Consider the following 14,287-nt stretch of genomic DNA (forward strand, 5'->3'; position numbering starts at 1 on the left):
GAAGAAATGGGGAAAGGATTCCCTATTTAATAAATGGTGCTGGGAAAACTAGCTAGCCATATGTAGAAAGCTGAAACTGGATCCCTTCCTTACACCTTATACAAAAAATGATTCAAGACCTAAAATCATAAAAATCCTAGAAGAAAACCTAGGTAATACCATTCAGGCCATAGGCATGGGCAAGGACTTCATGTCTAAAACACCAAAAGCAATGGCAACAAAAGCCAAAATTGACAAACGGGATCTAATTAAACTAAAGAGCTTCTGCACAGCAAAAGAAACTACCATCAAAGTGAACAGGCAACCTACAGAATGGGAGAAAATTTTTGCAATCTACTCATCTGACAAAGGGCTAATATCCAGAATCTACAAATAACTCAAACAAATGTACAAGAAAAAAAGCAAACAACCCCATCAAAAAGTGAGCAAAGGATATGAACACACACTTCTCAAAAGAAGACATTTATACAGCCAACAGACACATAAAAAAAATGCTCATGACCACTGGCCATCAGAGAAATGCCAAACCACAATGAGATACCATCTCTCACATGAGTTAGAATGGCAATCATTAAAAAGTCAGGAAACAACAGGTGCTGGAGAGGATGTGGAGAAATAGGAACACTTTTACACTGTTGGTGGAACTGTAGACTAGTTCAACCATTGTGGAAGACAGTGTGGCGATTCCTCAAGGATGTAGAACTAGAAATACCATTTGACCCAGCCATCCCATTACTGGGTATATACCCAAAGGATTATAAATCATGCTGCTATAAAGATACATGCAAACGTATGTTTATTGTGGCACTATTCACAACAGCAAAGACTTGGAACCAACACAAATGTCCATCAGTGATAGCCTGGATTAAGAAAATGTGGCACATATACACCATGGAATACTATGCAGCCATAAAAAAGGATGAGTTCATGTCCTTTGTGGGGACATGGATGAAGCTGGAAACCATCATTCTCAGTAAACTATCACAAGGACAAAAAACCAAACACTGCAAGTTCTCACTCATATATGGGAATTGAACAATGAGAACACTTGGACACAGGAAGGGTAACATCACACACCGGGGCCTGTTGTGTGGTGGGGGAAGGGGGAGATAGCATTAGGAGATATACCTAATGTAAATGGTGAGTTAATGGGTACAGCAAACCAACATGGCACATGTATACCTATGCAAGAGACCTGCATGTTGGGCACATGTACCCTAGAACTTCAAGTATAATTTTAAAAAAAGAAGAGCCTTGATACCAAACCATTCACCAAAGTACTACTGATCCATCTGCACTAGTAAACTAGAGACAAAGTTTTGGAGCTGGTACAGGGATGGGAAGGGATCGACAAGATCCTTGCATGAAGCCAGGAGTCTCTAAAAAACGATAGTTTCAGTGGATGAGTACGAAAAAGGCAGTTTCACAGTAAAAAGAAAAAAATGATGGGAATACCTCCCTAGTTATAAACCTACCAATGGCCAGGCATGGTGGCTCACACCTGTAATCTCAGCACTTTGGGAGGCTGAGGTGGGAGGATCACTCAAGGCCAGGAGATTGAGACCAGCCTGGGCAATATAGTGAGACCTCAGCTCTACGCAAAAAATTTAAAAATTTAACAAGCGTGGTGGCACTTGCCTGGAGTCCCAGATTCTTAGGAGGCTGAGGCAGGAGGATAGCTTGAGCCCAGGAGGCAGAAGTTGCAATGAGCTGAGATCACGCCATTACACTCCAGCGTGGGCAACAGAGCAAGAATCTGTCTGAAAACAAAACAATACAAAACAAAACAAAACAAAACACAAAACAAAAACCTAGCAACTTGCAGATCTCAGGTCAGAATTCCACTACTCACATAGACAAGATAATCAACCTCCAATTTTCATTGAAAAGGATCTCAGGCTGGTAGTGGCCTCAGGCATTTGGCAAAAGTAGAGGAACAAACATTAAAACTAGGTGGTATGGTTTGGCTGTGTCCCCACTCAAATACCATCTTGAATTGTAGTTCCCATAATTCCCACGTGTCATGGGAGGGGCCTGGTGGGAGGTAATTGAATAATGGTGGTGGGTCTTTCCTATGCTGTTCTCATGACAGTGAATAAATCTCATGATATCTGATGGTTTTATAAAGGGGAGTTCCCCTACACATGCTCTCTCTTGCCAGTCGCCATGTAAAATGTGCTTTTGCTTGTCCTTCACCTCCCACCGTGATCGTGAGGCCTCCTCAGCCATGTGGAACTGCAAGTCCATTTAACTTCTTTTCTTTATAAATAAAAAAAAAGAGAGGGGGAGAGAATGGAAGCTGAAATGTAGATTCATATTTGCTTTGTTTACTAAAGTATCTAATGCTCAGATGATGTCAGGCACATAGTCGGTTGGTAATCAATTAACATTTGCTGACTAATCAGTAGAAGTCACACCTGAAATTGGGAATACGATCATAATGGCAGTCACAACACAGTGAGTTTTAAAAAGAGTCAAAAGTATGGAGCTTTCACCATAATACTGTGGATTGGAGTTTTGGACATGGATTGCTTAACCTTCCGGTTTATCAGTTGCCTTCTTTTCATATAATGTTATTATTACTCATACCAGCATGATTCCATTCATCACTGGATGCCTAAACTTGTAAATATAAAATGATGTTACATAAGAATGAAGTTTGGGATGGCTAAACCTGTCAATGTTTCCAGTTTTTCTTCTGTAAATTTACTCTGTGTTGTTTAAAAATAACAAAATAATTTATTCTCTTTTGAGGGAACACGTTTAAGTTACTTGTATTCATTTCTCCAAGTAGAAACCAAAAGTGTTATTCAAAAGATATGCTGAAACAAATTCAAATAAAATGCTAACTTGTCCTGCTCTTGTCGTTTTGTTTGAGGAATAATGTAATCATAAGTGACAAGGATCAGCCTTCAAGATAATTTATTATAAACACAGTCCTTTAAAACTTTTGTTTATTGTATAAACATAACGTAGTCCCATTCTTCATTAAAACTAAGCCTTTAACTCTTTAACCCTGTGGTATGGATTCATCAGAAATTTACTCCCTATGAAGCTCTTTATGATCCCAACAGTCCTGATTCCTCCAGATTGTTTTATTTCCAAACTGTAAATATTGTTTTTTCACTCCTCAGTGTGGAAATTCAGCTACCTCCATATTACATGCTTACTGAAGTAGAAAACTGCCTAATCAAATAGGAAAACATTTGGCCATGAATAAATCAGGATTTGCCCAGCATTTCAAAGTGTGAAACGAGGCAGACAAGCACATATCCTAAGAGTTCTGCTTTCTCTTCCTTCCCTGTAGATAAATCAGAGGCTAATATGGCCACCACTACCATCTGTCTAAATACTTGTGTGGTTGTCTTGAATTAACACAGCAGAAATAGTGGAAGAAGTAATTAAGATTTCATTTTTACATTTCATCACCAGATGCTCTATAATATAAACGTATCCATAAACGTTCAGGTTGATTAAGCTTGTAACAAGTAAAACAATAAATGTTTAAAGATCAACTAATTCAGAACAAGAAACTGTTTTAATATGTTGACTTACAGTGTTTGCGGATCTTATTCCTTTTCTAGAACTTTAAATGAGAATTGCTGTAGATTTTATTGATAGTATAAAAGCATATTTTTATGTATATTCAAACAATAAATGCTGACATTGTCATTTATTCTACTTTTAAGTTAATAAATAGATAAATTAGCAGACACTAAAATGTAATTTCCATTGTTCCACTCTGTGACCTCTGGAAAGATCTTCCCGCAGTACCTTGTACTCAATAAATAACCAGAGAATAAATGAAATCCATACAGATTCTTTCAATTTCTGTATAATCAGTTGAAGAAATTTATGAGCAAGAAAGAATAACCTAAATTCTCTTCAGGAATAATCAATGAGATTATTGCAAAGCTGCACTACGGGAAACTAAATAAAAGCACGCATCAACACTAAAAGTAATTTTCAGCTTGAGACTTGGAAAGGGAACTCAATTTGCTTCTTATTAGACAATGTTTGAGCCAATTATAACTTCAAATTTATTATAAATTCAAATATCTCTACTGTGAAATAGTAATTATAAAAGAAAGAAAAATGAGTGATTTTTTTTATCAGTCCCAAGAGAAAACAAAATTATGTGGAAAAGGTAACTTGCTTGTAAAATCTTTTTTTCTGATATAGTTTTAACTTCCCATTGAAGGAGCCTTTGGAGTGTAAATTTGCTTCAGGCAATGCTTGTGTATTACCTCATTTCTTTTTACTTTTAAAACCTAGTGAAGTCCCTAGAAACTCAATAAATATTTGCAGAATAAATGAACTGGCTGACAAGAGACTTCTTGCTCTCTTGTTATGCAAATAGCATTCAGTAAGAGTTTCTGGTAAGAATTTATAAATACAGGTTTTAACGCTCTGAAATAGATTATTGCTAGTGTTGATAGAAAACCCTTATTGGCAGGTTGGTACTTAAAGAAGTAATTGTTCAGCATTTGAATATATATTTAATATTTAGTATATATGGTAAATATATTTAATAAGGTTAAATATATGATTATACTACATATGTGTGCCCTTCAGGTTTTCCATCTGCAAATGAGAATAAATATGGCAATATCTTATTGAAGGAGCACAGAAATATTTATTTATTACTACACACTTTTTAGATAAGTATGCATGAGCCTATAGTTAATTATAAAGGTCTTTCCAAATACATTTTTGTACATATGCACGCACACGTTTAGATAGATAGATAGCTGGATACAGATAGATGAAAGAATAAATGAACAAAAAGAGAAGAAGAAGAGAGAGAGAAAGATAGAGAAAAAAATGAAAGAGGAGGAGGAAGAACAGAAGTGAGGTGTGGGAGAAGAAAATTGGCCAGGAAAAAGCCAAGTAATTATGGCGTACTTATTAGTTCATTTAATTTTAGACTTGGCTGACACTGAATCTTGTCACTAATTTACCTGAAAATTAATCTTTAAGAACTGTCATTTTTAAACTTCATTTTAAGCATATCTTTCTCAGCTGAATCTAACATGACAAAGATTTTTCCTGTCAGATAATAAATGTATGAGAGACTGGCTTAGTATTTCCCTTTAATACTGGCTACAGTGAATAAGGAGACCCACAGTGGTCTGGACTCTGCTGGAACATCAATCATGCATGACGTTATAACGAAAAGTCTTGACTAGTTATAGTCAATGTTGTCACTCTAACCTATGCTCATCTAAATGCAGACATTTATCCTACTACGGAGATTTCATTTCACTTCACCCAAACCCAGTCATTCCTCAGCATTTAGCGTATCATTTTGCACATGCATGTTTATAAAGAGGGTTCTGTAAAACACATGCTTTTTAGGATATATTTTCCCTATTATGATTTTTCCCTCTCAGACAAGAATCATAAATATTTGTAAGCATCTTTGATTTGGGATGAACTTTAGAATTAACCATAGATGCATGACTTCTTTCTGAAAAGTAAGTGGTTATAAATATTCCTATGACTTTTCAATAACATATTCTAGTATTTTAGTATCCATTTGCAGATGTAAAAATTGAATAATAATATTATGGGCATTCCCAATATTTAGAAAGTCTCTTCGCCAACCTCAATAGTCAGAATGAGGTAAGAGGAGGCAAATTTCCAAGCAATTCAAAGAAAATAATTTGTTTCGAACAAACTGAATATTTTTGATCAAGATAAGTCTCGTTCTCTAACTAAAATCACCAGTTAATTGCACCTCTACTTTTAATCAAGCCACAAAAATCTAACTACTCAATGTTTCCCAATCAAAGGAATCAAGAGAAATAATTATTAATTATATAGAATGGAATAAGTTAATTGAATAAAAAATAGTTTCAGACGGACTGTTATTTACTATATTTATTTGGATGCTTTGTAGAGTTCAACTCCAATATTTTTCAATTTAAATGGAAAAGACACAAGACACAGAATTATGTTTTTTAGGTAATATAAGGTAGTGAGAAAACTTCTGAAAATTGTATCATGAAAAAAACTGTGATCAGTTCAGAGTAAGCATTTAATTATTTATCACGTGTATATAGCTTATCAATTTCCATAGGAAAATTATTTCAGACTGGTCACCTAGATACAATGGGAGTTTTATGAATCTTTTAGGTCTCTACATTATTCAACTTAATGTGCAAGTGCAGGGTAGGGAGGGTCATAAGGATTCTCAAAAGAAATTTCATAATCACTTTTCCATCTCTGGCTACTTTCATTTGAAACTGAAGCTCTCCTAAAACTGAACTCAGATAATATAAAAATAATTTATGGTATTCACTTGCCAATGATCACCGAAATTTCACCACCTCATTATTCAGTTTTACGTTGCTTGCTCTGTGATTTTCTGTTTGTTTTGTTTGTTTATTTGTTTTGGCTCCTTCATTTTAGCTTTTTATCTTAACTTGCCCAACTCACTTGATTAAAGATCATGCTGACTTTCATTCCTGGCTTCGAAGTCCAAGAGCTCCAGACTCATGCTTTGCCTCTGGCCCTGGTAATGACCACCACACTCACTCCCTATGGCATTCCTCCCACCAACTCCCAGATTAGAACACAGAAATTATGCAGTGTTTTCCTCCTGAACAGTAAAAGTCTGGAGCACAGAAAGACCCCCATATCCACAAAGCAGAATTCCTCCACTTGAGCATTATTGACATTTTGTACCAGATAATTCTTATTGCAGGGACTTGTCCTATTCCTTGTGGAATATTTAACAGCACTAAACCCACCAGGGCTCACTAGATGCCAGTAGCACTTTTCCCAGTTATGACAACTAAAATTATCTCCAAACATTGCCAAAATTGCCTGGGGATAATCACCCCAATTTGAGAACCACCGCTATAAAGAAATAAGAGTGTGAGAGGAGTAAGAGGGATTTATCTATTTATATACTATTGTCAAACAATCACAATGCGTAACCAATGTTGTATGTGACCTGAGAAACACAAAGAATGGTAAAGCACAATTTTCATCCTCATGAAACTTGCAATATAGTATAAGAAATGAAAACAAATAACTAGCACACAGAACTGGAAGACATGAGAATTAACGATCTCTCAATATGCATCCAGAGAAAGGAAAACAAAACTCTCCTTGGAGAAATCAAGAAGGGTGCTTGGAGAATTGATCTTGGAGAAAAAGCAGGATTCCAGAAGCTTTTAGGAGGTTAATGTCTTAGACGGAGAAGAAAGAGAACATTAGAAATCACTCTCCAGAAAGAATGTAAATGGCTTTGAACTCTGAAAGGTTTGGACAATGTTTGATTCATTACAAGGAGTCTTTTTATTTGGCTTCGTTTTATTTTTGGTCAGGGGAAATGACATAATGAGATAACAACGGTCTCATGGCTCCCTCTTCTCTTGTTTTTATATTTAACTCTTCTTTCCCACTTCCACCAGAGATTGGAGAGGAAGAAAGGAGGGGTTTGTGATCATTCCAACAAATTGTCCAGAGCATTTTTGTTGAATGAAAGTGAATCATCATGTAGCTTACTGTTACAAAATTGTTATTTGTATTATTTATATATTTATAATTTGTTACTATACAAATAAAATAGCTTAAGAAATAGTCTGAAAAATTTAACAATTTTAAGAAATGAGCTAAAAAAATGTTTAAGTTTCTGTGAAGTTTGGATGAGAAAATAGCACTCAGGTTTTACTGATCTGTAAACTGACAACACAATATAATAAGAAAGGCAAAGGAAATAACCTTGTCAAGTCTGTTTAGGACATTGGCTCTTAAACCTTTACGAACTTATACTTTCTTTTCAGTATATAATAGAAATGCTAGAATTTCTCCCCAGAAAAATACCATAGGCACTTATTTATAAAATGTCATCTAAAACTTCAGGGTTTTTCTGACTTTCTGAAACCCTTCATGGCCCTTCTAGGCATCCATAGTTCTCAAGTTATAAGACCAAGAAAAAAACAGTTGCAGAATACAATATTTAGAGCATTGCTTCAGAGACCAAAGGAGCAGCCAAAAATCCCTAAAATACCAAATGGGGAGGTTTAGAAGCTGAAATCCCTGGGATCTTTATAAATACCTGGCATCATTTTAACTAATATGAAATAGAAAAGGAATTATCATTTTCTATTAAAGTTCTAAAAGTTTAAAGTATTATTATTCAACGGAAAATTGCTGTATGTCTTAAGAACAATATATGTTAAAAAACAACCTGATAAACTTAAACTAGTAGTTTAACCTCTCTGAGCTTCAGTTTTATGGGGGTTTTAAATAATGAAGTATTGGACTATGTTATTTTGAAGCCCTCTGTATGTCCTAAAATTTGATAATTTAAATAAACGCATCTATGTCTAAAAAATAACACAAACAAATAACTTCTAAAAATGAGAATTGCTACAATTATTCCCAGAGTAACATATTTTCAGGAAGTGATTCAAAGCTAGACGTCGTCGAATTGCCAAATGGCTGAATTTGCAAAAGTAGGCGATAATTAAGTCGTTATGCTCAACCCTTACTAAATATTAATGAATTCTCCATGACTTTGAATTGGAAGGGTTTTTTATATGAGCGGTTCTGACTGGGCTGTCGGAATGATGAATCATCTCTCACTCAGAGGTGGTCTTCCCCACCTCCAAGGTACTCATAGGCACTACCAGGAAATTTATCTGTGGTTGACTGTGTTGTACTTGGCTTTTAACTATTTTTTTTAAAAGGAACTTTCAATATTGATATCACCATCCTTTAGCCTGCAGGAGCAAAAGATTTTCACTGCAAAAAAGGGCTTGACATTAAAAAAAAACAGTGCACTCAGCCAAGGCTCCAGTCATCTGCATGCACTCACCATTTGTGTGGCTTTACATCTGGCTGCACACATGCCAGGGCCTAGGATCAGAAAGGCATCTGGGGAGCAGAAGCTGGTCAGTGTAGTCCTCTCTACCCACATTTGTTGTTTGTTTTTGTAACACATGTTAGGCACCAAAGGGACAAACAAGGGTAAAATGGTTTTATCCTTTCTCATCTGGTTCTCTGCCATAGATACAAAGCCCAACCAAAGCATCAGATTTCAATGTCCAGACTGCTGAGGATCCCCACTTTCTTGTTCTTCATTCTTCACCATTCTTCTTAACAAATAGTTTTTCACCAAGTAGAAAGCAATGTAGTCCAATCAAATAAAGGGTTATTCATCTGTACCTTCTTCCCAATTCCTGGTTATTAACAGTGTATTTGTGGGATAATGCTTCTTGTGCCTTATTTCATAGGAATGTATTCTCTTAAGAACTATATATTCATGGTAGTTTAAACTTCTGAAATTAAAAACACAGATAATCTTTGGTAGATAAATGAGCTCCATCATATGAATTAATCAAAAGTTCTGCTGTTTGGAGGTCAAAATGTATCTCTCATGGAAATAACTTTAAAAATAGTGGATAGGACCTTAGAGAAAAGCAAGGCAGAGAGAGAGAGAGGGATGGGAAGAAAAGAAAAAAGAATGAAGGAAGGAGGAAAGGAAGGAAGGAAGGAAGGAAGGAAGGAAGGAAGGAAGGAAGGAAGGAAGGAAGGAAGGAAGGAAGGAAGGAGGGAGGGAAGGAAGAAAGAAAGGAAGGAAAAGGGAGGAAGGAGGAAAGGAGGGAGAGCTAAATTGACACATAAAATATAGTATACATTCTTTTGCATGCAAATGTTTCTGTCTGTTCTGTAACGGAAACGGGAAATCCTTTAGCAGCTGGGCAACGGAGAGAGAGGCAAGAACTGTCTCTTTCAGGTGGGTAAACACTGTGCCTAATGGAGAGATGTTGATGGCCTCTGTCTCAGAGAAGGATAAGTTTTGACATGTGGCAACATTGCCACAGCTTCCATTTCAAGAGGTTACACGTTGCCACAAGCTGAATATGGTATGGTCACCCTACCTGTTCACATTTATTGAACAACTGTAAATTGGGTGTTTTAATCAGAGACTGCCAAACAATAATTAAACCCTGCTAGATAAAGAGTTTTGAATTAGAAATATGTCTGAGACTTAGGCAATCTATTATTTTCCAGTTGGCTTAGTGAGCATTTATGGACATTATTAGCAATTTGTTCTGTTTAAGTTTTAACTTAAATTTTCCCAACATTCATAAAATTAGAGAATAACAGAATAAATTTACATATCTCCATCATTTTGTTTCAAACTCAAGATTTTGATTTATTTGCATCAGTTATCCTTTTTTTTTTTCTTTCTTTTTTCATTGCCAAAATATTTCATAGCAAAATCTGGATCTCCTGTCATACATATTCCAGTTATACAACTCTAAACAAATGCATCTTCTAACACAATGGCAATACCATTATAACTCCCAATGAAAATAATATTTTTCCTATCATCTATTAATAACACCCTGTTTATAATACATTTTTCTTTATTGCCTATAAAATGTCTTTTATGTTGGGTTTGTTCAAATCAATATCTAAACAAGGTGTACACCTTAAATTTAGTTATGTGTCTTAAATATTTTTTCATCTTAAACAGTCCCATCTCTCTCTATTTCTTCCCACAGCACTGACTTACTATCAAATTCATATCAGTGTCATAATTGTCAGTGACTATTTTTCCCTTTAGCATCATTTAACTCATTTCTTTATTCCTCATATGTCCTGCAAATGGAAGCTAACCCTAAAAGTGAGTCATGTCTTAAAATATCATGAGAATGTATTGATTTTTTCATTGGTAGGCTCTAACAAATCAGTTTAGATTGTGAATAAAGAAAAGTAAAATATCTTGATATCTGCCATGGTTGGTGGAAGATCTCAAGTTGTTCAATATTATTAATATGACATACCAAATGTCTTACATGTGGGCTGCTGTACTTTTTTCATGACACCTACCTGGTTCCTACGATTTTTAGAATTTATAGACTCAGAACTAAGGGATTCTTACTAAGAAATGTTGTGAGAATTAATTAGAAAGTTAGGCACTAGATATTGAAGTAACTTTAATTGTGAAAAAAGGCCGTTTTACATATTTGACTTTTAATTGCACCTCTAAGATGTAATGGTAGACGATGCCTTGAAAGGTAAGAGATGATTTAGTATTCTATTTGAGTAAGTAGGATCACCCTAATGTAATAGATTACTGATACAATATTAAGTTGTTTCTGCATGGCTGATTACAGGGTAAAGTAACTCCAGGAAACATAACACAGTGTTTTCACTCTCCTGGTAATGCCCTGCTCTCATAAATAATCAAAGCCATAGTTGAAAGGCAAAAACTATAACACAACATGAAATCTAAGGGAATTGTGCCTTGGTGATAGTGGTATGTAATACAGTAACATTAATAATCTTCAGAACAACATTATTATGTAAATATGTTACTATTTCCATTTTAAAGATGAGAAAATTGAGATATGAAAACCTAGTCATTTCCCCAGGATCACACAGTAATAAGTGGAGATTCTTGAAGCTGAACTGAAAGTCTAGCTCTTAACCATGACACCATACTCACCATGCTGCCTCTCAGAATAGAGTTTTGAGATTACTATTGTCTTTATATGAATTCCAGATTTCAGAGGAACTTTTTTCCATTCTCTGATATCAACCCTGAAACTTGCAATATCTCTTAATTTATGTGAGTTTCTAATGTGAGTATTTATATACTAATACACATTTAATGATAACTATATGTATAAGTATTCCTTCTGTTTTAAACAGGTCATCAATAACCTTGGTCCTTTGGAACTGATTCTTAATACTCCTAGCCATCATAGGGTTCATCATGGTAAGGAAGTTCTATTTCTTCTCTTTTCCTCTTAATTTCTTTAAAAAATACATTATTGTTGCCTTACTTCATTTAATCACAATCCCCCGATATAGTCAGCACATGTTTTACAAATAAATATAGTTTCTTCTTTTCTATCTTCTTTGGTACAAGCCTCATCTCTAAAGTATGAACTGGTGGGTGGAGTGGGGGGATTTATCTATCTGACTTTTGGATTTTTCGTTCTGCCTAAATCTTAGCTCCATTGTAGTAGAAAATGGTTAACCAGCTGAGGAGATGCACATTTTATGTTTTAAAGGATTCTGTCAAAGGCTACTCTTTGACCCAGTGCTGAAGGTCATTCCCATCTACAGGCAGAGAGTTAGTGGTCTTGAAAACTGTTTTGATTTAAGGAGAGCCCAATAAACCTTCCTGCTTAAGGCCTTGAACAATCTCAATATAAGCTGCATTTCCCTGACAAGGAGAAAATCCCAAGTGGCTAGTGCCTAAGGTTTAAAGACACCAACTTAAGTAATAACAAAATTGTTCACATTGTGTACCCCGAGCCCTGTATAGCAATGTGCATATCAGCATTATTTGTGACAGAAAAAACAGAAAGAATTCAAGTGTTTTTCAGCAGTAGAACAGATAAATTTTATATCATACATGTAATGGAGAATGATATAACAATGAAAATGCCCACACCATTGCTATACGCAACAACATGAATAAATCTCACAAACAATACTGAGAGAAGGAAGACAGTAAAATAAATATGTAAGTAAATGCTATTGTTCTGTTTTTATAAGTTTCTAGTCTTCCTCGGCAACCCTGAATCCCTGAAGCCCTGCCTTTCCAAGAAGGGCAGGGCCCTATGTTTATGGCAGGGAGCTGAGCAGAAGCACAGGCTTCCACAGGAGGAGAGGCCAGGACAGAGAGCACAAGCGGTTTCCTCTTAGAAACTCAACAGTCATTCTCCAACTCCAGGGAGGACAGAAAGTCCCTGATTTATGATGGTTCGACTTCTGATTTTTCGACTTTCACAATGATGAAATGTGATACATGTTTGGTAGAAACCATACCTTAAGAACCCATATAGCCATTTTATTTTTTTTTACTTTTGGTACCGTATTTCATAAACCATGTGAGATATTCAACACTTTCTTATGAAATAGGCTTTGTATTAGATGATTTTTGCCTAAGATTGCAGGCTGATATAAGTGCTCTGAGCGCATTTAAGGCAGGCTAGGCTAAGCTATGATGTTCAGTAGATGAGGCGTATTTAAAAGCTTTTTTTTTCTTTTCTTTTTTCTTTCTTTCTTTTTTTTTTTGAGACAGTCTTACTCTGTCGCCCAGGCTGGAGTGCAGTGGCACGATCTCTGCTCACTGCAAGCTCCACCTCCTGGGTTCAAGCGATTCTTCCGCCTCAGTCTCCTGAGTAGCTGGGATTATAGGTGCACACTTCCACGCCCAGCTAATTTTTGTATTTTTAATAGGGACGGAGTTTCACCATGTTGATCAGGCTGATCTCACACTCCCTGACCTCAGGTGATCTGCCCACCTCGGCCTCCCAAAGTGCTGGGATTGCAGGCCTGAGTCACCACCCTGATTAAAAGCATTTTTGACTTTCAATGTTTTTCAATTTAGATGGTTTATTGGGATATAACCTCTCCGTAAGTCAAGAAGCATCTCTAATTAGTAAGGGAGTGGAGAAGCCAAGGGGATTATACACTTGCAGTTCCTTCCATATAAAAGGAAATAGAAGGAGCCGAAGCAGATGCTATTTCCTCTGACTTCATTTTCCCACACCCCCACCTGCTTATATCAGGGTTTCCCAACCTCAGCACTGTTGACATTTTGAGACAGATACTTCTTTGTTGTGGAGGATGTTCTGTGCACTGTAGGAAATTTAGCAACCTCACTGGCCCCCACCCATTAGCTGTCATTAGTATCCCCTCCCAGGTGTGGCTACCAATAATGTCTCCAGAAATTGCCAGATGTTCCTTAAGGGGCAAAATACTTCCCTACTAATTCAGAACCATTATTTAAACCATGTATATAGCAACAGTGTCTGCATCTGTTCAGCCAATCTATCTCTACTTTTACACTATGGGAGATTTTTCCTTGTATCTGCGCATTCAAATGTGAGGTTGCATACATGGAAACCATGAAAAGGAATGGGAACTCAGGATAGTTGAGTTTCTTGGGGTTGTGGTTTGGCTAATTAATTATTCTTTTTCTTTAGATTTACAGTCATATGGATATCATCATGTCTACTTAAGTTTTATAAAAAATGTATTAAATAAATAATAACCAGTTATTTATATTATAATTTGATTATTTGGCAGCAGGAAAAATATATATGATATGAGTTTTGAAAAAATTAAGGGTAGTTTATTTTTTACTATGGCTTTTATGATCTTAAAAAAACTAGTCAAGTCTCACTCTAAGTAGAAAATTTCCTTCCTGAAACAGATGCAGAGAAAAGGGATAGAGAGACATCCCATCAAAAATTTAAAATAAAAACACATTTACATACATTGTTTCCTTATTTTATTT

General features: G+C 35.7%; 1 protein-coding gene across 1 annotated transcript in view; it reads left to right on the top strand.

Moving 5' to 3' along the window:
* Positions 1–14,287, top strand: part of AGMO (alkylglycerol monooxygenase) — a 373,644-nt gene that overhangs the window by 168,134 nt on the left and 191,223 nt on the right. Inside the window, exon 6 of the mRNA XM_017889065.1 lies at positions 11,683–11,783. Within this exon, the coding sequence (XP_017744554.1) occupies positions 11,683–11,783 (101 nt within the window). The remainder of the gene's footprint in view (positions 1–11,682; positions 11,784–14,287) is intronic.

The sequence above is a fragment of the Rhinopithecus bieti genome, unplaced genomic scaffold (assembly GCF_001698545.2).
Source record: "Rhinopithecus bieti isolate Rb0 unplaced genomic scaffold, ASM169854v2 scaffold_16834, whole genome shotgun sequence".
Classification (NCBI taxonomy): Eukaryota; Metazoa; Chordata; class Mammalia; order Primates; family Cercopithecidae; genus Rhinopithecus; species Rhinopithecus bieti.